This window comes from Convolutriloba macropyga, chromosome 3 (genome assembly GCF_964194025.1).
Source record: "Convolutriloba macropyga chromosome 3, txConMacr16.3, whole genome shotgun sequence".
NCBI lineage: Eukaryota > Metazoa > Xenacoelomorpha > Acoela > Convolutidae > Convolutriloba > Convolutriloba macropyga.
The window spans coordinates 4,466,003-4,489,990 of record NC_134470.1 but is presented as its reverse complement, the minus strand read 5'-3'; the positions used below and the strand labels follow the sequence as shown (position 1 = coordinate 4,489,990).

At 34.5% G+C, this 23,988-nt stretch overlaps 1 protein-coding gene across 1 annotated transcript; it reads right to left on the bottom strand.

Annotated features, from left to right (window-relative positions):
• Positions 1-321: 321 nt before the first annotated feature.
• Positions 322-16,619, bottom strand: LOC142335843 (coagulation factor IX-like). The gene is made up of 4 exons (XM_075384171.1): positions 16,337-16,619; positions 14,025-14,115; positions 5,917-6,200; positions 322-521 (listed from the first exon to the last, which is right to left on the bottom strand). Exons 1-4 carry the CDS (start codon positions 16,617-16,619, stop codon positions 322-324), a joined length of 858 nt encoding a protein of 285 aa, XP_075240286.1.
• Positions 16,620-23,988: the final 7,369 nt, after the last annotated feature.

Here is a 23,988-nt window from a genome sequence, read left to right as displayed (position 1 = left end):
TATATTCACAGGAAATGTCATAGAAGAAAGTGGCAGTTTCTTTTGTGCAAGAAATCCGGTGACTGCGGTGGAAAAAAAATTTCACACCTGATAACCGCAAATCTTACAAAATTTCACCGCTTTCACCACATACAACGCTAAAAGATGCGGGCGCTTTGGGGTGAAAAAAGTTTTTTTTCACCGCTATTCACCGCTAATCTTACATTACTTTTTGACAAAACCTCAACCCGGGAAGTAAAGTGTATTACATATCAAGCTTTTTAATGGTCGAATACCGATTTACAATTGAAGTTTGGCGCTGGAAACCGAGAGCTCAAAATATCAACTTCTTTTCTTCCTCGAGTGTTTTTTGACGTTGGTGTTTATCCAGTCAATGAAAAAGGGGACATTCACAAAGTGGTTATCTCCAGTGCAGGAATCCCTTTCCTCTACATTCATTCCAGTGTAGCTGGCCACTCCAGCCAGACACATGGGAATTCTTGTTCCTTCGTAAAACACATAAAGGGGGTTGCCAGCGTCACCTGGAAAAATATTAAACTTTGTGCCATAACTTTGTGTCATATGTGAAATAATATAGGTGGTAGGAAATTGGTAAAAATTGGTAAAAATGTAAGATAAGCGGTGAAAAGTTGGTTATTTCACGGCAAATTTTGTGCATTATTTCGGGGTGAAATTCGGTGAATGCGGTAAAATTATGTAAGTTAACCGCTGGAGTAAGCGGTCAAATTACAAAAATTCACCACATTGCACCTTTTACTACACGTTACCGTCCTTGCACAGATTAGAACCTCTCACCTCCTTAATGTCAGCCACTTCTTCTTCCACTGTGCCACTTCTTACTAAAATTTCGCATAATTGTTTTAAATTTAAATCAAATTCACTCTACTTTTTGTAAAATATACGCGTTGACTTTTTGTAAGATTCGCGGTGAAATCATAAAGTTTTAGCGGTGAAGTGTGATTTTTTGTAAACTCGCCGTTTACTCTAGTGGTGAAATTATATAAGTTCACCGCATAAAAAGTTTCAAAAAGATGTATGATTATTCGTGGGTAAATTTTCCGTGCAACTTTTAATAAATGTTTTCTCTTTGTTGTGCTGTGAAGTTAAGCTGTGACTTTGTGTAGTTTCATCGCATTCACTGCTGATCTCACACATTTTAAACATTTTTTTCTAAGCGTTGAGTTCATGTAATTTCACCACCAATTTAAGCGGTGAAATTATGTATATGCACCGCATTCACTGCTGTTCTCACAATTTTAACACGTTTTTCTAAGCGGTGAAATTATGTGAGTTCACCACTAAGTTAAGCGGTGAATTTATGTAATTTTATTGCATTCACTGCTTATATTACATATTTTGGACACTTTTGTTCAAAGCACTGATGTTATTTTATTTCACCACTAATTTCAGCGCTGAAATTATGTATTTTCAGCGCTACCAGTCGATAAAAGTTTTTTCGCCGCATTCACCGCCTGATTTATGTAACTTCACCGTATTCACCGCTTATCTTATAAATATTTCCCTATTGGCCGCTTATCTTACATAAATTTTTGTTGATTGGCGGTGACACCTCAACCCGGGTAGGTTTGTCTGTCTCGTCTAATTTCAGTCATTTGTACCACACCAAATTTAGGGTAGAAATTTGGAGGTTGCGACAGACCGCATTTATTAGTACTACCTGGATGTTGGTGGCAGAGTAAATCAGCGCTGAACCAGTATAGAGACATTCTGTTTTTTAGGATGGCCAGTACTCTGTTAGGATGGCCAGTACACTTCCCAATTTACACGTGTCAGTCTTGATTTTTTGAGTACAATTCATTGCACGGAAAACACTATGCTCAGCTTAACTCCCTCTAATAAGGTTTGATTTCTATGCAATTCGAACTGCCGCGTGAGTACTTATAACATTTAATTTGCGTAGCAAGTCGTAACCACTAGGCTAAATGGGTTTCATGGTATTTGCCTACAAACTAGCTTATATATAAACATTGTGTATACTACTACTATAGATATTACCATTATGAGCTACAAAAGTATGATGTTAATTTGCTCAGAGTTAATTTTTGGGGTATGAGTAACTTTCAGACTGTACAGGATAAGTTTAGCCTGGGGAAACTCCACGACCTCACTATAATCATAATAAAGAAGAACTGCACTGAAGGAAACTTAAAATATTCTAGAGATGCAATGTTTAAGAACTGAATTAAGTTTTTACACTTGGAATGTGCTGGTTCAGCGCTGAAAGGCTCATAGACTCAAGTCCGTGTAGTATAATAAGATCCAAGACTATGAATTAGTACAGAGCCTTCCAAGCAAAATCATGCCTTTAATAGCAAACCCCCCATCCAACCCCCCCCCCCTCCCAGCTCAGTGATCAGAGCCCTATTGTTTGTGTGTGTGTGAGAGAGAGAGAGTGTTTACGTTTGTGCGTATGATTGTGCGTGCGTGTGTGTGTGTGTGTTTTTGCGTGTGTGTATCGGTGTGTGAGTGTTTATGTTTGTGCGTATGATTGTGTGTGTGTGTGTTTGCGTGTGTGTGTGTGTGTGTGTGTGTGTGTGTGTGTGTGGGAGAGTGTGTGTGTGTGTGAGTGTCTACGTTTGTGCGTATGATTGTGCGTGCGTGTGTGTGTGTTTGCGTGTGTGTATGTGTGTGTGTGAGTGTTAATGTTTGTGCGCATGATTGTGTGTGTGTGTTTGCGTGTGTGTGTGTGTGTGTGTGTGTGTGTGTGTGTGTGTGGGAGAGTGTGCGTATGTACGTGGTTGTGTGTATATGTTTGTGCATGTTTGTGTCTGTTAAAGTTTATACAAACGTAACAGTTCAAGATAAGGTGCGAGGCAAAGTTACAGTTCAAATTTTAGAGCCCCGTCACGATTAGCAAGATACTAGAAATAAAAAGAAATTGGTGAAGGTATATTCGGCACAATCGTGATTAGACAAAAGTTGCAATCACGTCAAAATTTCAAATGAAAACTCATGGGAATTATGCAAGCTTAATTTAAAGATTCCCCCAAAATATTTTCATAAAAATTTCTTTACACTTTAAACAACATCAAGTTGCTTTTTACGTACAGCTGTTTCGTTTTTGAATTTGCAGTCAACCTGTTCTCCACAATGTAAATTTTCTAGTTGTAGGTTTTCTCCTTTTCGCTACAAAGCTGCTGTTGCCGGATTGAGTTTTTTTGCGTTATATTGTACGCCCCAGCGACTGACCTCAAATGTTGTACATTTTTACACCTCAAAAAGTAAATCTAAGTTGCGATCAATATCATTTGCAATTTTAAAACAACAAAAACTATAAAATTTTTAATAATAACCCTGTACTGTAATTAACCAATCTTAGATAAAAAAAGGACAAAAAACGTTTTTTGTTTGTTGACCTTCAATAAAAAACTTGTAAACTGTTTTTATTATAATCTTTATACTTTTTATAGCAACCCTGATTGAATTAAAAGAGACGGAACCTATTAAACTATACAAGAAATAAACTCGCCAGTGCGTAAAACATAAGAGAAACTGACAAATAGGGCGCTTCCATGAAAACCCTACTACAACTCTACAAGATTAAAAATCCCTACGTCCAGACAGTCCAAGACACATTATGTCTATGTCCTGACCTTCCCAGATGAAAATACCTCAGTCCAGTATTCAGTGTTCAGTATTGCCTATGAACAGACTTCCGTGCCCTCCAAATCAAATTTCGTACTCTCAAAAATTGAAAAGTTTTGCATTCATTTCAGACTGTTTTGCGTTCAACAACACCTAGGTCCAGACGTTTGTGCCTTCAAATATTCCATATGTTCTCTGTGCTTTCAAAAGTGCGTATGTGCTGATTTTTTTTTACGTCAATATCTGTCTCCATTCTTATTGCTATTCTTTTATATTTAGTTCGCTTTAAATATAGATATCCTATGGTGATGGTTGTGATGAATTCTCCCTCCCTAGCTGGCAGGTTCATTTGAAATTAATAAAACGTTTTCTATCGTCAAAATTGTTTTTAATTTTAGGCGTGAAATTGTCCGAAACAAAGCAAAAATTTGGATGAAACTCATACTGCGTTCGAGGTTTTGCAGTTTTTGAACTCAGATGAGTTGAGGTTTTCTTCATAGAACGCTTTTACTTGAGTGCGTATTTTAGTGAGAGTGCTCAGTCAAACATGAACACATCAGTGTTTGGCATTTCTGTTTGCTTTCAAAAATTTTCGTGCGCTCAATGTCATTATGTTCAGACTTTCGTTCGTTCGAAATCACCCATATCCAGACCTCATGCATTCACCTTTTTTCCAGAACGCGTAATTTTGAACGCACGACGCCCCCTCGTGCGCTCATTTTTGTCTGGACATGTCGCAATTCGGTCTGATCCCTCAGACTGTGTAACTTAACACCCCGGGTTGAAGTTTCTTTGATTTCATACAAGGATCATATATGATTTCATACAGTCCATACCTGATTTCTTAGTACAATCCTAGTATGAAAACAAAGAAATCATATATGATCCTGGTATGATTACCAAGAAATCACATATGATCCTAGAACGAATACCAAGAATCATACATCTATTTTTCGAAAATCTTTTACACTATATGTGTTTTTTTGTTTTTATTCGGTAGGGCATCCCCCATATGATGACCCCGCATCACATTGTGATCGGCCAAAACAGCCTAACGTACAGTATCATTTGCAAAGTTGGGCACAAAATAAAAGAGTAAGTCCAAATAGATAACAAAATTTTTGATATACTCTGAAGCCAGTTTTTACTTATAAATGCTATTTTTTTTGCAAATTACGTAAAAAAATTGCATATCTCCTCAAATTTGTTTTCTGAATATGTTTAAACCACAAAGTTATTCCTTTACCGCACACAGAGAATCAGATGTGGTTTGCAATTAAGATATAATAATTTAATAAGTCATCTGACTACATTATACGAGAATTTGTGGCACCAGTCAATGTTTTATTTGTCCTATATGACCTTGTTTGATTTTCAAGACATTTTTTCAACTTCAATTGGAAATCAAAATTATGCAGTTTTTAGTCTTTGAAATTTTTTTTATGATCCCTGTATGATTTCTAAGAAGTCATATATGGTCCTTGTATGACTACCAAGAATTTATACAAATCATATATGACCTAGCACGAAATCAAAGAAAGCTGTATGATCGTTGACCCGGGACTCTTCTATTATCCTAAATTAATCCCCACTCTCACAGTCATTTAAACTTTATTTATGCAAACTCTTTTATCAAAATATCAGATAATTTTACGCCCATTTTTACCCCCGCACGATGTCCCCCTAGCCCCAAAAGCTTCCTTCCGCTCAACCCTATTACTCACAATATCCAGAATTGAATCCACAATCTGATATATTAGTTGGGAACAACAACTGTTTAATGAATCCTTGCTTCGCGCAAATAACAAAAAAAGCAATTTCCTTTAATTTTTCAACTAAGATTTTTTCTATTAATGCAATTAAAATTATCTATTTATTCTTTTTTTTGGCGGGGGAGGGGGTGGGATGAGGGGCGGTTTGAGATGGGTAAAAATGGGATGATTAATTTCAACCCGGGCTAGATTGTTCTTTTCAAGTGTGGATTATTAATGTCATCGCGATTTGACCCATAACTTGGGATCTCAAGCAAGTGAGCAAGAGTGCAATCCCGAGCCAAACTTTGCCCTATTATTTATACAACCCCGACCCCCCTCCCACACACACAAATAGGAGATAAGGGGCTAATTTTTGTCATCGGTACTTGACCCATAATCTTTGTTTGATATGAAACAAGTAACCCTCAGAGCGTAATCACGTAAGTGGGTAATAGGTAAGCCAGGTTGAGGTCCCAGACGGAAGCAAGTATGTCCAGACCGAAGATGAACGCACGAGGGGGGAGTCGTGCGTTCAAAAAAACATAGTCTGCTTAACCTTTGCAGTTATTTGAATATTTGACCACAGATTTTGCACAGATTTGATCCAGAGGACATCCACTGAAAATGCCGGAACTCTTTTGCTGTAACAGAAACTCTCGTAATTTTCTGGGCTCAATCATTTGAAAGGATGCTATAGAACCCATTCCACATGATCCGAGAAGTCTGCAAGGTTCCAGATTTGGGTTACAAACCCTAATTCCGGCATCATAATGTAGTCTTTTCAGAGGTATCTTCAGCTGTACAAGTCCAATGTCAAATCGAGATGAATTAATCCGAGCTCTGAAGCATATAAAATAAGTAAATGAAAATTAAACTACTGATTTTGGACGTATTAAGTTACCAATGGACTCAAGAAAGAGGCTGGTAGGCTAAAGAGTGAAACCAGGTCGACGAAATTTCCTAAAATTAAGCAAGAAAGGAAATGAAATGCGCTGGAGGATCAAATAATTCTCCTCAAAAATTTTGCATAATAATGCGCTTGAAATAGGTGATGAGTGCTGACTTTTTCCCCGGTCAGAGGTTTTTGGGTGAATTTTTGTAAGAAATTTGGTGAATGCTGTGAATTTTTGTAATAAATGCGGTGATTGCGGTGTAGGGGGTGCAAAAAATGATTCACCACGCTATTCACCGCATTTCTTACAAAAATTCACCGCATTTGTTTTCCAACGTTTAATGAACTGATTTAAATTCACAAACAATATCATAGAATAAAGTGACAGTGGAATAAGAAGTTGAAGACATGCAGGAGGTGAGTGGTTAGAACGTGTGTTCGGAGGTTTCCTTTTTGTAAGAATACCCATAGAACGCGCTGAAAATAAATGCTTCACCGCGATTCATCGCATTCACCGCATTTCTTACAATAATTCGCCGCCAAATCTCGACCCGAATCTCTATCCTATTAGTGTTCTCCAATAGTTTGGGACCGTAGTCGATAGACAGTCTTGTATAAGATGCGTACTATGTGCTTACTGAGCTGAGATTCATTTAAAGACCATTGTATACAAGAAACGGTTTTCATAATATTCGGTACATGGGTTAACTGGAGATCATATTTCCAACATGTTGGCTTTCAACTTAGCTTTTGCTTTTTTGAAGGTCATTTCAACTGAAATAATTTACCCCTTAACCAATTAAAATTGATTTGCTCTAAATGTACTTTACCTGAAAATACCTTTACTCGCCTTAACTCGCGGCATCATTTACCGCCAATTTAACTGAATTTTACCTGTTAAGTTTAGGCCTCACTACTATAAACAAAGATCTTAAATTTACTCTAACAAGACTGAATAATACCTCATTTAGTTACCCTAAAGTTATTAGTAGATTTTCCTTAACTTTGCCATAACTTACTCTAATTACTTTACACTAACTTGCCTTACTTTTAGGGTAAAAATTTGATCGTGGTTAAGACAAATTTAAGGTAACTTTACCTTTACCGTTAAGGTAAAAAATTAAGGTAATGTTAAGGAAAGTTATAGCAAAATTTTAGGTATTGTTTAACGTATTTGTGTCTTTAGTTTTTCCCGTTAAAGCTTTTTTGGACCGGGGAAACGCAGATTTACGTTAAAAGTTGAATTGAGTTAAGTTTTTTAATGAAAATTATCTTCGCTTCTTAGGGTGTTCTCTTGCGCTAAAGATTTTTAACAATTAATTTGGCTTCAACAATAAGAAATTAAAAATTTGGAAACGCACCGAAAAGCGTTGATATTATGTAGCAATTTGTGTAATTTATGATTCAGCTGAAATCTAGGTATTATATGCATTATATGCATATGAAATCTACTAATTATCTGCATTGAGAATGCGCGGAATTTGTAAAAATTCAACACACTCACGTTTCAGCGCATCTAAAGCTTGTATTTGAAAAACTTGAGCGGAAATTTGATTTTTTTTCTGCCTTAGGATATATCTCATAAAAATATGCAAAATTTTAATAAAAATTTCAATTATGCAGTCGTGACGGTTATAGATGGACACTTGACTTAACAGCCAGAACCTTAGCTAATTCGATTGGAAATAATGGAAGGAGTAGGAATAGGAAAAAATTTTTGAATAAAGGTTCACGATTTAGTTTTTTCAGAGAGTGCGCTATATAGTGGATTGAAAATTCAATCACATTTGTGTCAGTTTATCTTGTCTTAAAAGTGAAACGTCAACAATTACGTCTAAAATATCAACCATTAAATTTCTGATTTTAATAACTGACACGAGGGAACCCGGTTAAGCAATATATTAGCAATATTTTACCCCAAAACAATAAATCAGTATTGAAAAACTGAGATAGTTTATTTTTCAAAGCAGCAGAACACGTTACCACTGGTGTTAAGCTTTTATGAACCATTGCTGCAAAAAACTATGATACAGAATGTTTATTAATTGACAGATTCCAGAATATAACTGGAAATTGGGAAAGCTCAAAGGGAGTAGGGGTTGGTTTTGTCAAGTGAAATGGAGAACAAACAAAACTAGTTCAAACGTTCAGCAGCAAAAACTGCCAAAATTTAACAGTTGAAACTGACAAAAGAGAAAACTTTGAAAATAACTATAGCCCAAATATCTAGAGCGTTTAAGGACTACTATCTCGCAAATATTGAATAAACACACAAGTTGAACAATTTCGCTGTGGGAACCTATATATATTGACCTTAGCATAAATAGTTTTAGTTCCTATTGCTGATACAAACGTCATGTGATGACTACACTACGAGGACAGTCAAATCAAAAACAAAGATAGATATTGTGTACACTTCCTCTGAAATTAGACTTCAAAGAATCAAATTTCCAATTACTGACCGCAACACTGATCAAATAGATTTGAAACAGATTACTGCAATACCAGAGAACTCATCTCACCATTCTATATAAAGTGGTAATCATGACTTGTAGAAAAATACTTTCAACTGTTTGAAAAGTACTTTCAAATTGCTTTTATCAATTTTAAAGATGACGCTCAATGTTCACTAAAAATGTGCCACGTGTAAAGTGTGCCATTCATTGTTCCTGTATTCTTTAAGTAGAATGCAGTTTTAAGGGTTTACTGTTGGTCCAATTTTTTTAAGGTTGTTACATTAACGATATTAGAGAATTTGGTGATGACACAACTGCAACTTTGTACGCTCATAACACCTTTTTGAAAAGAAATCCAAATACAAATATTGATAGCTTGGATACCTCCATTGATTCAATTGGGAAGTACTTTGTTGACAGTTCAGTGAAATTCAATTGCGATAAAACACACATATTAAAACGTAACGCTAGAGGAAAATTATCTTAGCTTCAGTTATCAAATAAGTGCAGCATAATTACTCAAAAGCCTCAAAAGAAGAAGTGTAAATATCTTGTTGTTCAAGTAGATTAAAATTTCAATTGCAACAAGCATATAACGTCCAAAGCAAAATTCTCAAAATTCTCCTGTCTCAAATCTTTACTAACCACCAAAGAACTTCTCAAATTATAGAGAGTTTATATCCAACTAGTTTTAAATTACAGCATCGTATTATAAGGAAGCAGCATGAAAAATACACTTTTAGACATGTACTATTAAAAATAAAACAAAGAGGATGATCTTCAGGAAAACTAAATTGGAGTCCACTACCTCAGTACTAAGAGAGGAATAACTTGAAAAAATACTTTTTTTCTGGATATTAAATAAATTATTCAAAATTTTAAGAGCAAAAATGCCAAATCAGTATTTTTGATGGACCAATAACAAAAAATGAAGCAAAAGATACTCAGACAGAAGGAAATCGCGACTGCTAAAAGTAACCAACAAAAAGACTGCCCTAAGCACTCTAAAACAGGTCTTAGAATTCGAAAGCCATTTTTTTATAATTCGTTCATGATTGTATTAAAAAGTGCAAAAAATTTAGTGAAACGAGATAAAGGTTATTCATGATAAGAACAGAGATGAGATAACTATTTTGCCAATAAAAACGATATCTCAACTTTAACATACTGATCTAACCTGATTTTTTCTCAGCTCTTTTCAAATGCCTTTCCCCTTACAACGCTCAGTGCTGCTACTTAACGTCATTCGGCTGGTATCGAAGGGACCTTCTAGTGACGTAGTAAGTGGTTTGTATTTCGTTTGCAGCTTGGTTAACTACAGTAAAGATCAGACCCTACTTGAAAAAGTCAACTGATTAGAGGGTTTTCTAAGTGCATGATGTTCATGCAATTGCGTGAAATCTCATAGATAATTAAATAACTGTCTGTTGTTTTTGATAAATTTGTTCGAAAAAACCAAGCTAACAGGGTTTTTTGAGCGCAGTGCAATCGAAATAAACATTATAAAATGCCCCTACTGGTTCGTAATAGCGTCTTTTTTTGTTTGTAACTTCTCGGGGCTGCAGCGATAATCAAAATTACGCGAGTTGCCCTTGCTACGCTAAACATTATAAAATTCTTTTATTTCTTGGTGAAATTTCCATATATGATATTAAAAGAGAGAAAAGAGATTTAAAGAAATCTTCCTGTTTAAGAGGCACAAAAAATGTTGTTTTGCTCCAATTTTGTAAATCACCACTAAGTTGTTTGTATATTTTTAAGTCTTTTTATTCTCAAGTCATTTTGCAGTTTCGCAACTGTTTTACAAGTTGGACTGCTCTGGTGCTAAGTTGTTTAGTCTTGCTCTGGTGCGTCATCTGTATGTACAGAAACAGAAAAAAAATCTGAATTCTCAATAAAGCTGACTTATGAAAAGACTATTGGTGGACACAAGAAAAGACCTTAGCTCGACTTGGTTGGATATGAAACGACTAATGGTAGACTCTTGAAAGGAACTTGCTTGACTCTAGTTGGTCATAAAAAGACTTTAGCTGGATTCACATAAAGACCTTAGCAGAATTTAAGTTGTTACTGGACCGTGTAATTATTGTCAATTTTGGCCCCACCACCAGGCCTTTAAAGTCTTTTCATGAGTCTGCACCTAGGTCTAGGACCACTATACTTGAGGAACTAACAGAAAAAATCCGAAACAGATTGGAAAACAGTTGACAAAAGAGACCACTCAGCAACAACTCTTGAGATTGATAGAAAAATCCAAAACAGTTAAAAAAAAACCTGCATTTGAATTTATTCTCTATGTTTTTCGCGTCACGCTTCATTCTCAAAACATTCCCATAAGTTTTTGCACAAGGAGACATTCGAGGAGCAAAACGTTATATTTGCACCTCAGTTGGTTTTCGTTTCCTCGTATTGTTTTGCTAAAAGTTGAGTTTTTTAATGTTATAGGTTTTACAAATTTTCATTTTGGAGAATTACTTTTTACTTGGAAGTTTTCGGTCACTGTTTTTCATTCCATTTTTATGAGACGGAGTATAAGGACAACCAAACTTCAAATCAAGAATACATCAAATACAAACATATGCGTTGCCATACTTGTTCGCTATTTTCAAACATAGCACTAATCTGATAATGTTTGCAATATTGAGCAGATAATTGGTGTATCGAAGTTAAAAAATGCTTGAAGCTCAAACCAATATACATATTAAACAAAAATTCAAATTAAACAAATATAGAGGGCCTCTCATTCCTAACATCAAGGAGAGTTTTAAAAAGGACTATCATTAAAATCAAATAAAAGGCAGTTCTTGCGACCAAAAATCGCAAACGATATCCGAAGTGGGTAAATATGCTGAAAAGAGGATGTTGTTGATCTGATGCAAATTCTTGTTACCAAGGTCTCTCCAGTGTAACAACTAGAGAGTGACAAGTTGAATAAGCTATCTGTTTAGAGTGTTTTAGTTTTTTGCACAGGAAATATCAAAATTCGTTGAACAGGATATTACCAACTGAACAACGTTCGGAATCAGAAACAATGGTCCATAAATTAATAAATTGTATAAATGGGACAACCATATAAACAACAAAACTACTCAAATTCTGCTGAATAGATCATTTTGTTCTTGATTCTGAAGTCAGGCTGTCTTGAAACAACCAAAAAATTATCTCTTTTTTTGTTAAAAAAAAATTGAAGATTTTTATTCAAAATTGCATTTGAGCTGAAAACCAGCGTACAGTAGGCGTTGAATTCGACAAGAAAACAACAAATAGGCCTTGCTAGTGATTGCTTTTGTTACAGTGTACATTACTGCTGACTGTTTATTCCTCAAAACCAAACAGAAAGCAAGTTTTTCAATGTTATAAAAACAAGAAACAAAAGGAATTGATTCTGTGTTGACATAAAAAATTGGCAAAGCTTATTTATTTTTGAAGAAAAAAATACTATTTTGACAGCAAACATTTTGAATATCTAATCAACCGACTGAATTTAGTTGGAAGACAATTTTGAAAATAAGACCGCTTACCACAATTTTTTTCCTCGAAAACTGAGTTTCTGTGCTGATAAACCAGTGAAACCATTTTCAAACTGTTGAATCAAGCTGTTTTCTGGTTAGCACGGCTTAGCAATTAGCTACCACGGCCGCAACACCGTTATGCACGGTTGGGAAACGTATTCCCAACCGTGGGTAAAGGTGTATTTTAGTTGAATAGAAATTAGAAGAAAAAAACGATATCCGAAATGGGTAAAAATGCTGAAAAGTGGAAGTTGTTGATCTGATGCAAATTCTTGTTACCAAGGGCTCTCTAGTGTAACAACTAGAGAGTGAGAAGTTGAATAAGCTATCTGTTTAGAGTGTTATAGTTTTTTGCACAGGAAATATCAAAATTCGTTGAACAGGATATTACCAACTGAACAACGTTCGAAATCAGAACCAATGGTCCATAAATTAATAAATTGTATAAATGGGACAACCATATAAACAACCAAACTACTCAAATTCTGCTGAATAGATCTTTTTGTTCTTGATTCTGAAGTCAGGCTGTCTTGAAACAAGCAAAAAATTATCTCTTTTTTTGTTAAAAAAAACTGAAGATTTTTATTCAAAATTGCATTTGAGCTGGGTGTTGAATTCGACAATAAAACAACGAATAGGCCTTGCTATTGATTGCTTTTGTTACAGTGTACATTACTGATGACTATTTAATCCCCAAAACCAAACAAAAAGCAAGTTTTTCACTGTTATAAAAAAAGAAACAAAAGGAAATGATTCTGTGTTGACATAAAAAATTGGCAAAGCTTATTTATTTTTGAAGAAATTAATACTACTTTGACAGGAAGCATTTTGAATATCTAATCGAGTCTACTGAATTTAGTTCGAAGACAATCTGGAAAATAAGACCGCTTACCACAATTTTTTCCTCGAAAACTGAGTTTCTGTGCCAGTAAACCAGTAAAACCACCTTTCAAACTGTTAAATCAAGCTTAGGAATAAACAAATGTGTTTTTTTGTATGTTGAGAAACTTTTTGGAGTATCTAACTTCGACCAGAATTGTTGATTTTAATTCTGAATTTATGAAAAGCAGCTGTCTCAAATGTTTTTTTTTTAATAAGGTTTGAACTTCTTCTCTACAGGATGGTGTTTTCAATTGTGCTTAGTTCCTCAATTTAGCTTGCTTTGGCTGTTTTCTATCGTAATGGCACGATTCTTCCAAAAAAATTTAATCTTGCAAGATTCTTACAAGATTATTACAAGATTAACTCTGTCTTGCAAGATCTTGCAAGAATAACTCTGTCTTGTAAGATCTTATAAGATTAACTTTTTTTGCAAGAATCTTGCAAGATCTTACAAGATTAACTTCTGTTTTCGACTCGGGCACTCACAAATACACAACTAACTAATACAAATTTATCCATTGGAGAAAATTGACTGAATAAAAAAAACCAGTTGAGCATATAGTTCTTCCACCCCCTAAAGTGGGTCGGATCAAATTACGTCTGAAAATATATTATTGATAAGCATATGAAAAAGATAATTTGGAGGAAAAATATATCTTCCCTGCAGAAAAGATATCTTTTTTCTCTGTACTCGTGTCTTATACTTTTGAATTATGTAATTATAGAGGTCTTTAATTTCCCTGGTCATTATAGTGGTCATGAGACAATTTCATATTATTGCTAGTCAGAATGTTTAGAGATTTCAAGTGACTGATTTTAGGAAAGGAATTTAACTGATTATGGTTTTCCAGTCTGAGGTGCGCAACCGAAGGCAGCTCTGGTCAGACCGATTTGGATCTCGCATAATTGTGACGTTACTTACCTCTGATGCCAGATGACTTGAAAGGCATTGGCTGTGATTCTTTCCAACTCGTCATCTGCAAAACTGCCCACTTCAACAAACACCCTCTCGGCTTAAACATATCCCGGTACCTAACTCTAAGTTGAATTCAGTACTGAGTCAGAGTCTAATTCAGGTCACATTTTGCACTGAATTTGTCTGATTTAGAGCTAAATCAGTGAATCATTTTCTGAATTATCTTCTGATTCAGAAGAATACAGAATATTCTCTCTGAATTTTGCTCTGATTCAGAGAAATTCAGAAATCACTTCACAACTGGTTCTGAAATCCTTCTGAATCAGCACTAAATCACGGCTATGCTATTTTGGTGTCCCGCTTTTTAAGCCCTATTCATTTAACCTCCAATCATTTAACCCCGATTTATTCACCCCCTGTATCATTTAACCCCTCTATCTTTTAACCCCTCTATCATTTCACCCCGATTTTAATCTTTCTATAAAATCAGGATTATTCAAATAGCAAATCATTTGGCCATGCCTCGCGGGCCATGGGACTTGATATGAAACTATCACAACTGAACGTGGGATTAATTTATCCACTTATTTATGACAAAACATGCCTTTAATGTCGACTGCTAATTGGCGGGATGAAATGATAGAGGGGTGAAATGATAGAGGGGTTAAATGATAGAGGGGTGAATAAATCGGGGTTAAATGACAGGGGGTTAAATGATCAGGGGTGAAAAGAAGTAGAACCGATCGTATCATGCTAAATAACAACACATAAATTGTAATTGCGGAGCGTATAAACATAGATGGAGGGGCCAAAACAAATAAATCCAAAAGTTTATAGGAAAAAAAAGAAATTTTGGGTGACGGCTTTTTGACATCAAAAAATGTTGGGAGAGTTCGTGTCCGCAACAAGCGTAAAATCAATTGACACTTGATTCATCTAGCAGTCTGTTGCACGCGAATCCCAGGTTGAGGTCCAGACCCAAATTGGTTTATGATCAGACCCAGTCGAGCGCATACCCGTGTGTTCCCAGACATAAATTACAGGGTCTGGAAGGAAGTTCGATCGCACTACAGTCTGGAAGATGGTCTGGAGATGATCTGATCAGAGGTCGATTTGGTCTGAAAATTCTGATCATAGGCGGATTCGAGCGCACTTGGGTCTGATCAGAGCCGACTTCGAGCGCAATTGGGTCTGATCATAACCTCTTCGAGCGCACTTTTGTCTGATCAGAAATGTTTTCGAACGCAATTGGGTCTGATCAGGGACCATTTCGAGCGCATTATTTTTTTCGTTTTTTTTTGTTTTTTTACTGAGAGATGTTGGCTCTGCGTTCTGATCAGAGACCCATCATAAGTCCGATAGCTCTGATCAGAAAGAAGGAGTCCATCTGATAGCAGAGGCCAGTCCCCTTCAGATGAAACTTTGATCAACTGCAGACCACGATGTTTCATATGGAAAGCTGTCTAAACTCATCCATTGAGTCAGAAATATACACTAAACTGTACACTAAATAAAATTTGTTCTCAACAGTTGGGTCTCTTTTCCTTTAGCAATACTTTTACAATTGATTTTTCCTTAGATGAATTAAATACTGCAAACATTAGTTTTTATGAAAAGAATATATTATAGCAAAACTAGGAGATTTTTTCATAGGTAAAATTTTTCTCTGACCAGACTATTTCGAGCGCAATTGAGTCTGATCAGAACTGGTTTCGAGTGCACTTCAGTCGGATCATAAATGGCTGCAAGCGCAATTGAGTCTGATCATAAATGCTTCGAGCGCAACTGGGTCTGATCATAACGTCTTCGAGCGCACTTGAGTCTGATCATAGTCTGATTAAGGTCTAGCCAATGGTCTTAATTTGAGTCTGGTGATGGTCTGATCAGAGCACCTTCGGTCTGAAAAGTCTGATCAGAGACCTTTTGTGTCTGGAAAGTCTGATCAGAGGTACTTTAGGTCCGGAAAGTCTGATCAGGGTGAATTTCCGTCTGGAAAGTCTTATCAGAGATAGTTTCGGTCTGGAAAGTCTGATCAGACGAAAATTTGGGTCTGGACCTCAACCTGGGATATCAAAAACAGATCAAAAAATAATTTTATTTAAGTTAAAATATTTGTGCGTCAAAAATGTGCTGTTGTTAGACAGTTGAGTTATTATTCTGGCCCAGACTACCATGGTCCAGACTATTGTGTGCTAGAGCCGCTGTCCAGACCCTGTAATTTCAGTCTGGGTACACATGGGTGTGCGTTCGAGTGGGTCTGATCATAGGTCAATTTGGGTCTGGATCTCAACCAGGGTAATTAGGGTAAAATTACTTACGTCTTTTCATGTAGATACACTGAGCGGCTGTTAAAATCCAGCTTCTACCCCAAATTGCACCACCGCATTTGTCGAATACAGACTCTTTGTCATTTAAAATGTACAGTCTCACATAAAATGACCTCTCCAGACTTTTATAGCCTCCGACAATAGCCGAAATTGTTTTCTGTTGAAATAATCTTGCTCTGGATGGTTCTAACGCGTTTCTAAAGTTGTTCAGCTGGCCGTTATGATCTTGGACGGTTAAACTTTTGGCTTGCATTATAAAAGCTGCCGCGATCATTACGATCTCGTAATAAACGAAATTTAGAAACATCTCAAATTTTTTAGATGACTTTAGATTTTTTGACCTATTTTGTTTCCAACCAAAAGGGCTGCTAATGAACCCCAATAAATATATATTTATGTTATTCTAATATAGCACATTAATGGGTAAGAAATAACACGCGCTATTAGTTGCGTAAAATTTGAAGAGCATTGAGTTATAAGTTTAAGTCGAAGTTTATAAGGTTAAGCCGAAGATATAATTAAGCCGGAGGTATACGTTTAACCCGAAGTATAGGCGGAAGTCGGAAACAATTGAAAAGTTTTTCTCGATTTTCAAAAAATGAGTCAGGAATTAGAGTTGAAAAACATTTGAACTTAAAACCTTCAAAAGTTGCTTATAATTTCGAGTAATGGCCGCAGTTAAAATTTGTTTGATTGTCTAATATTGAATCAGTTCTCTCTCGTCGAGGTCAAAACTGAATATCATTGAGAAAAGAGGCCATATTAAATATCATCTTGCGACCTAACAATCTTGCTTGAAAATAATTATTTTATCATGTGACGAGTAAACAAAACATTTGAAATTCATTTTTAAAGAGAAAAAACTGCTATTCAGAATAGCCTAATCTGCACTAAAACATCGAATTCATAATGTTAACAAACTTTGCATAAAATTCAGAGCAAAAAAGGATGTTGACTGAAGCGTAGGCTTGTAACTTTACTAACTAAGTTACAATCATAAACTATTAGAAATATTAATTGTTCATGTCCCATTCAAATGGACAAATTATCCAAGCATTCTTAAATTTTTTCCTTAAATACTTAATCCCTTTTTCCTAAATTCTTCAATTTTGGTTAAAAACATGTTGCAGTTTTGGTCATCATATTGAGCTAGGCTAGGTGTTAGTTTTCAGGTTACGCCTCTGCTGCTGGGTTTGAATTGAGCCAGGGGATTGTACCATCGAAGGGTCGGAGAGATAGATGGCTTAACCCAAGAAAGTTAGGTTTGAAAATACACGTCGTTGGGTTTGATTGCTATGTCGAAAAAAAATTGGTTAGATTGCTATGTCGAAAAAAATTGGTTTGATTGCTATGTCAAAAAAATGGTTAGATTGCTATGTCGAAAAAAATTGGTTAGATTCCTATGTCGAAAAAAATTAGTTTGATTGCTATGTCGAAAAAAATCGGTTAGATTGCTATGTCGAGAAAGCACTTTCTATACCACGTCTATACAACGTCAGCTTCAAATGGAATCTACAGAATCCCAGGTTGATCATCCTTGACGATACTTTGAAAACTTAAGACTTTTACGGTGCGCAGAAAACTTAAAAAACTTGTAGGGCGCCGTTCAAGGCCGTAATAAGCTTTCTAAGGCAACGTAGCCAAATGATATAATTACCAAATTCTGTAGTTGACTTCTTAAAAAGGATATTAAATAAATACACTTATTTCAGAAAAGTCATTTTTTAATTACTTTTTGGAGCTGCCTTTAACTTTTTGCAACTCCGAAAAACTACAAAACTTAGTACACGGTAATTAACTTTTACCTGAAAACAGTTCAAAAATATAAATTTTAGTGCTGCCTCTGATAAGGCTGGGTTAAGTTTTGGAAGTTTTGTCAGGTATTGTTTTAAAAATATATAATTCTCTAAGTCACCCAGGCCGTCTTAAAACATCAACACCATCAGATTCGGGCATTTAAAGACCGCGCGACATCTGACATCCTAAAATTGATTTTAAATATAACACTTATCTCATACATGTCGTCTTTTCGTTACGTTTTGGTACTGGGTATAACTTTTCATAGCTCGGAAAAATTACAAAGCTGTTACAGAAAATCAACAGTACATTCAAAACCAAACTTCGCATTTGATTCGACTCTTGCGATGATTATGATTCACCGTTCCTTAGATCTTCAAATCCGATTAGAATTGACTGTTTGGAAACAATTTTTATGTGAATTCTTCATCACTTTCCATCAACCACTTCCTAAATATTGAACAAGGAACTACACGAAGTGCAAAGTAAATTTGATTTGATATTTTTATCCAGCGTGACAGATAGAAAGTCTAAATTTACTGAATTAGATAAGTTTCTTTCAAATCATGTTATGAATCTACTAAATGAAAGCGTTTTAATGCGACCGACTCTAGCCTACCATGAATAATCAATTCCGATGCCTCAATGACGTAATATTCTCATGGAAAATTAGGTTTTTGATGACGAAAGGCTTATTTTTTTTTCTTAACTGCTTTCAGTATCCCTTTTTTCAGATTAATGAAACTTTTTTGTTCCCATTATTTTTTTCACGTCATTGCTCAATTAATCAACACAAAACTCAAGAAATCCGTTAACATCTTAAATAATCTCCCGCGACTGCTGATGACTCACTTAAAAAAACCAAACTTAATTTTGAGCTCAAAAAAAGAAAACTGTGCATTACGATGCTTTCTCAAATTCAGACCAAAAAATGTCCGATTAAGAACAACGGATTTCTATTGATATTTCCAGCGCAGCGTCAGCTACGCGAAAAAAGCTTCAAAGAGTTTGTCATACGTTTTCACGGGAAATGTCAGATAATCGTGTTTCTAGCTCTTAGTGCAAAATTGATTTCCTTAAAATGATGGAACCTCAAAACTGTGGTGTTTTGAAAACGATTTCGAAATAAAGCCGAAATTTTGAGAGGGTTTTGGCCTTAAAGAGGAGTAATTTCTATGCACTATAAATGTCATATACAGCACATTCTTTTCCACTTTGGTATAAAAACAAAATTGAAAATGTATTTCAGTTTATCTGATTCATACTCAGCCATCACTGAAAAACATCCCAATGCTCTCAGTGTTTTCAGTAACTTTTGGCAATTTTTTAAAGCCAAATTTATTTTTTCCGGCATTCATTGTTAGTCGCTACTGGTATCAACTGAAACTGCAAAATCACGTGCTCTATTGTGCAGCAAAATACTTCGCTAAAATAATGGAGAAACTTTTTATTTTTCAAGACAAAACTAAACAAAACATCACTACTATCCTAAATATTGATAGTGCTCGCACCAGCTTCAAACAAAATGACACAAAAATATCAGCCCTCAAAACAACAATGGAAAAAAATGCACGAAGGTCAGTTCTGCTCCTTGCTTTTCCCTTACCATTGTTCCACTGAATAATTTTTTTGGTTTTTTATACGGTTACTTCAATGTGTGTAGTTCAATGGATGACGGTTTTAGTTTTTTTTTTGCGTAACACTGATTTTTTCTGATTTATACTGAATTGTCGGTCAAACAAGGTTTCTTTGAGATTTTTAATCTGTCTGCAAGTCATTGAATGAACTGTTTCGAATGTGCCCTTTACTTTGATTAATCTTTTGTGCATATAATTTGAAAAAAATAAAAAAACAAAAATTTTTAGTTATGATTAGAAAAATTTATGTCGTATGTTTAGTCAATTTTTTCAGGCATTTAGTTCAGGACTTTTTTCGCCAGAGGTATTAGGTTGCATTTTTGGTCAGAGAAAGCAAAAAAAAAATGAAAGAAATAGTCTAGCAGTGCTATAACTGAAGCATATAAATATGTATAACCTTTACTTGTAGCTCTACTAAACAATTTCTGTCATATTTTCTGGCTCTTAATACGCAAATTACAACCTACTACCAACGAATGAAAGACATCTGAACTAATGACCTTAAATAGAACCGGTTGAATATACTACAGAAGTTTTGTAAACTGACATCCGCTGAACTGCGAACATTGAAGTAGCCATAAAAAAGCCGTATTAATTTTTCAGTGGAAAAAAGTAAAAAAAGGTAGAACTGTTTCTTATGCGTGTTTTTCACATCGGAAAGTAAACCAATTTTTACAAGGCTATACAGTGTGCTAAAATTATCATTTGCTTATTTTGAAGGCCCTTTTAATCTTATTTCACCTTTAAAACTCTTTTTACTGGGAAACTAAATTTTAGCGCCTTTGAAACCCCCAATTAAACTATTATTTATGTGTCTGTCCAATCGATATAATGATTTTATATGCAAAACCAATATTTTATCTGATGAGGAGAAAATGGAGCTTTTAACACATTCTTGTTTTTCAAATTAAACTGAATTTTTCTAATCAATAGACTGTAGTGAAATTTTTGTCAATTTTTGTCAATCGGTTTTGTATTTGTTTGATTGTAGTTTTGAGGGTTGATATTTGGCTCTTTTTTAAAGGCTGGTGCAAGTATTTGGGCTAGTAACGATTTAAGTTTTGTTTAGTTTTGTATTGAAAAATAAATATTTTGTCCATTACATTAGTGAACTATTTTGCAGCATGCCAGAGTAAGTAGTTTTGAAGTTTCAATCGATACTAATACAAACTAACAATGAATGTCACAAAAAGAATTTGAATTAATGAACACTAAATGAAGCATTCCAATTATTTGTTAATAAATTTTAATGAGCGGTGCAGGATCCTTTTTAAGAAAACAACGCCAGATTTTGTACAAAACAAAACACAGAGAGTAATGGTATGGTTTTCGGGGATGACTTTGTGAGAAAAAAATAAACCTAAACATGATATCAATTATGTTTTTATACCAATGTGGAATGTAATGTAAACAATGTTTTTTTGTTTTTTTTAGTGAGCGGTCTGTAGTTGAGCGAAAACATTTAAGATGTCAACAGATTTCTTCACTTTCGCGTTGAACACGAGCATTGAAGTGAACAAAGAAATAATGGAAAAAAGGGTTTCATCCATCTGAAAAAAAAATAAGATTTTGAAAGCCGTTAAGAATAAGAAAAGCAGCTAAGAAAGCAGTTTAATTTTTGAATATATTGACGTGTTTGGAAGAGAACATTCGCATGGGACTTGGTACGTATTTTCAAAACATTCTCATTATTGGAAGCTGTATTTGAACAACTTATTGCTGGGCTGTAGAAAAAATTATAAGACTGCTTAAAATAATTACCAAAAAACGCAGAATATTTTTTTACACGTGAAAAAGACTGATAACAATGAAAAATATGAACACAGTTTTTTTTCGGAAAACTAATAATTTCGTTCTCATAAAAAACCACTGTCCTACGTTAGTTGCATCCAAATTCGCAAGTTATTTCGCAAGTTAAAATTTATTAATTGAAAGTATACGGATTTTTCCGTGCGTTTATAATCTTCAGATCTCTGATAAATGATATCAAGCACCGTTCTTAAATATGCGTCACAAGTTGGAACAAAAAAAATTCTTTTTATTTTGCGAGAAGGCTTCCATGCAGAATTTATGTACAATTTTAAAATTTTACATGATTTCATTTGTCTAAAATTTTATTTCATTATCAAAACAAGGAGTTATGGTTCTCAGTATAAGATTATGTTGAAACGTTGAAAAAATTTTGGCGTTTAAAGAGGAAGCGCTTACAGAAGGTTGATTCAACATTCTAATTAAGAAAGGTCTTTACTAAGCACCACTAAAAAAGTTAATAATTCTCCTTCTTAAGTTATATACAAAAACGTTTTTCATCGTCATTTTTTGTCTCAACCAAACATGCAGGAACAAATAAACATGCAGAAATGACTTAGAAAAATATTGGAGTTAACTTTTTGAAAAAAAAAGGACGCGGATTTTGTCAAAACGACAATAAAGGAACCCTGAGAACCGAATATGATTTGTGCTAATTTTTTTCTAAAAGTTTTTTCAGAAGAGTTTGTTGAAAATGTGTCGAAGAGTCTTGCATGTTATCCTCAATTATAGTGAAACCCTTTTCTCAAAGAAATTGTTATAGCATTATAGTTTCGCAAAATATCACCCATACGGCAAAATTAATGATTTACGCATGCTACTGCCATTTTCTGAATTATTTAGTTCTTCTAGGATTACTGTAATCAGAAAAGTTAGTTTTGAATTAAACATGTTTCCAATCGCGAGACTGTAATTCAGTTTTTGGTAAGCAGCAATAGCACTATTCAAAAATTGTTGTACCAGCAATTGATTTGAAAATAGATTAACGTGTCCAGAGCTAATTTGTGAAAAAAAAATTGAAACAAAGTCAGTTTTTTAAGAAATGTGACAGTCATTAGTTCACAAAATTTATTTTAAAAAGCAACCTATTTGTATGTTTTGCATTTGCCCGAGCTGCGATCTCAAATAAAACAAGCTCTCTCATTTTGCTACGTAAGCTTTCAATTAGAAAAAGATCAAATATACTTTGCAAAATCAGCGTCCCGAGACTGCTGTGAGCTTCTCAAATCATTAAATTGTATCACCGTATAAAACTAATGCAACAGAAAACCATTTTACCCACGCTTTTGGCAAACAATCATCAATGACCTGGAAAATAATTGAATTTTTGCTTAAGTGGTCTATTGAAGCACTACTTTTCAAGAATTTTAAACTTTTGTTAAACAATGAAGCCCTCAATTTAAAAAAAATCATGGATTCACATTTTCAAGTTTTGTCTGTTCACTTTAAAAGGAGGAAGCAGGAATCAAAACATAGCTACTTGCCTTCCTTGACAAATCAACCATACAAGTGTAAGTTTTAGTTCCAAAACCGGAAAACAGATTTTTGAAATAGCAAAAAAAACTTATCAGGCAAAAACAATCAGCTTCGATTAATATTTGAAAACTGAGCCTTTGGATTGCATATAGCCATGCAAATTGATATCAAAACAACAAAATTGCAAGGGGAAACTCATTTAATTCTGTTGTTGATGCTCTTTTCTTTTCGACTCAAACATTTTATTAACAAATAATCTTTGCTGAACAGATTGTAGAATAAAAACTACCCTGAGATTTATCTAAATAGATATCACTACAAACTCTATTATTTAAAAAAATAAATTATGAGAATAGTTTTTGATGAAATAATATAGGAACAGAAATCAAAGCTGTATATTTTAAAAAGAGTTAAATGTTTATACTCCATTTGATATTCGGTGGGAATGCTTTTTCAAGAGGTACTATGAAATTTTATCCAGATAACCTATTTCTTTGTTTGAAAATCCTTGAGAGTGCCGTTTTGGGGTTATTCAATCGAAAAATATTTTTTTTTCTGAATGGTTGGTATTTAGATTTTGATACAGTAGATGAAAGGGCAGCTAAGAGATGCATGCATGTGCGTTAAGATCAAATTCGTCTTGTCGTTTTCACGGATTAAGTGATTAATAATACTTACGACTTCACAGTTTTAATAAATTTCTGGAAAAAAAAATCAATCTCTGATAGCCATAAACAGTGTTCTGAATAGATAAATCTCCCGTCGTTGAAAAGTGTTGAAGTATTTAGCGTAAAAAAATATTTTCTGAGATAATTTCGCATTTAATTTGCTTGTTTCAAGCATACACAAAATATCCAGTTTTTCCACAAAGAAGACAAATTTGATTACAAAAATGAAACTGGGCTGAAGATGTCTTTTCAGTTT

Coding starts and splice junctions, on each gene's coding strand:
- LOC142335843 (XM_075384171.1), bottom strand. CDS start 16,619: ATGATCGCGGCAGCTTTTATAATGCAAGCCAAAAGTTTAACCGTCCAA. Junction 6,201..14,024: donor CAAGTCATCTGGCATCAGAG/GTAAGTAACGTC, acceptor TATATGCTTCAG/AGCTCGGATTAATTCATCTC. Junction 522..5,916: donor ATATTCAAATAACTGCAAAG/GTTAAGCAGACT, acceptor ATATTTTTCCAG/GTGACGCTGGCAACCCCCTT.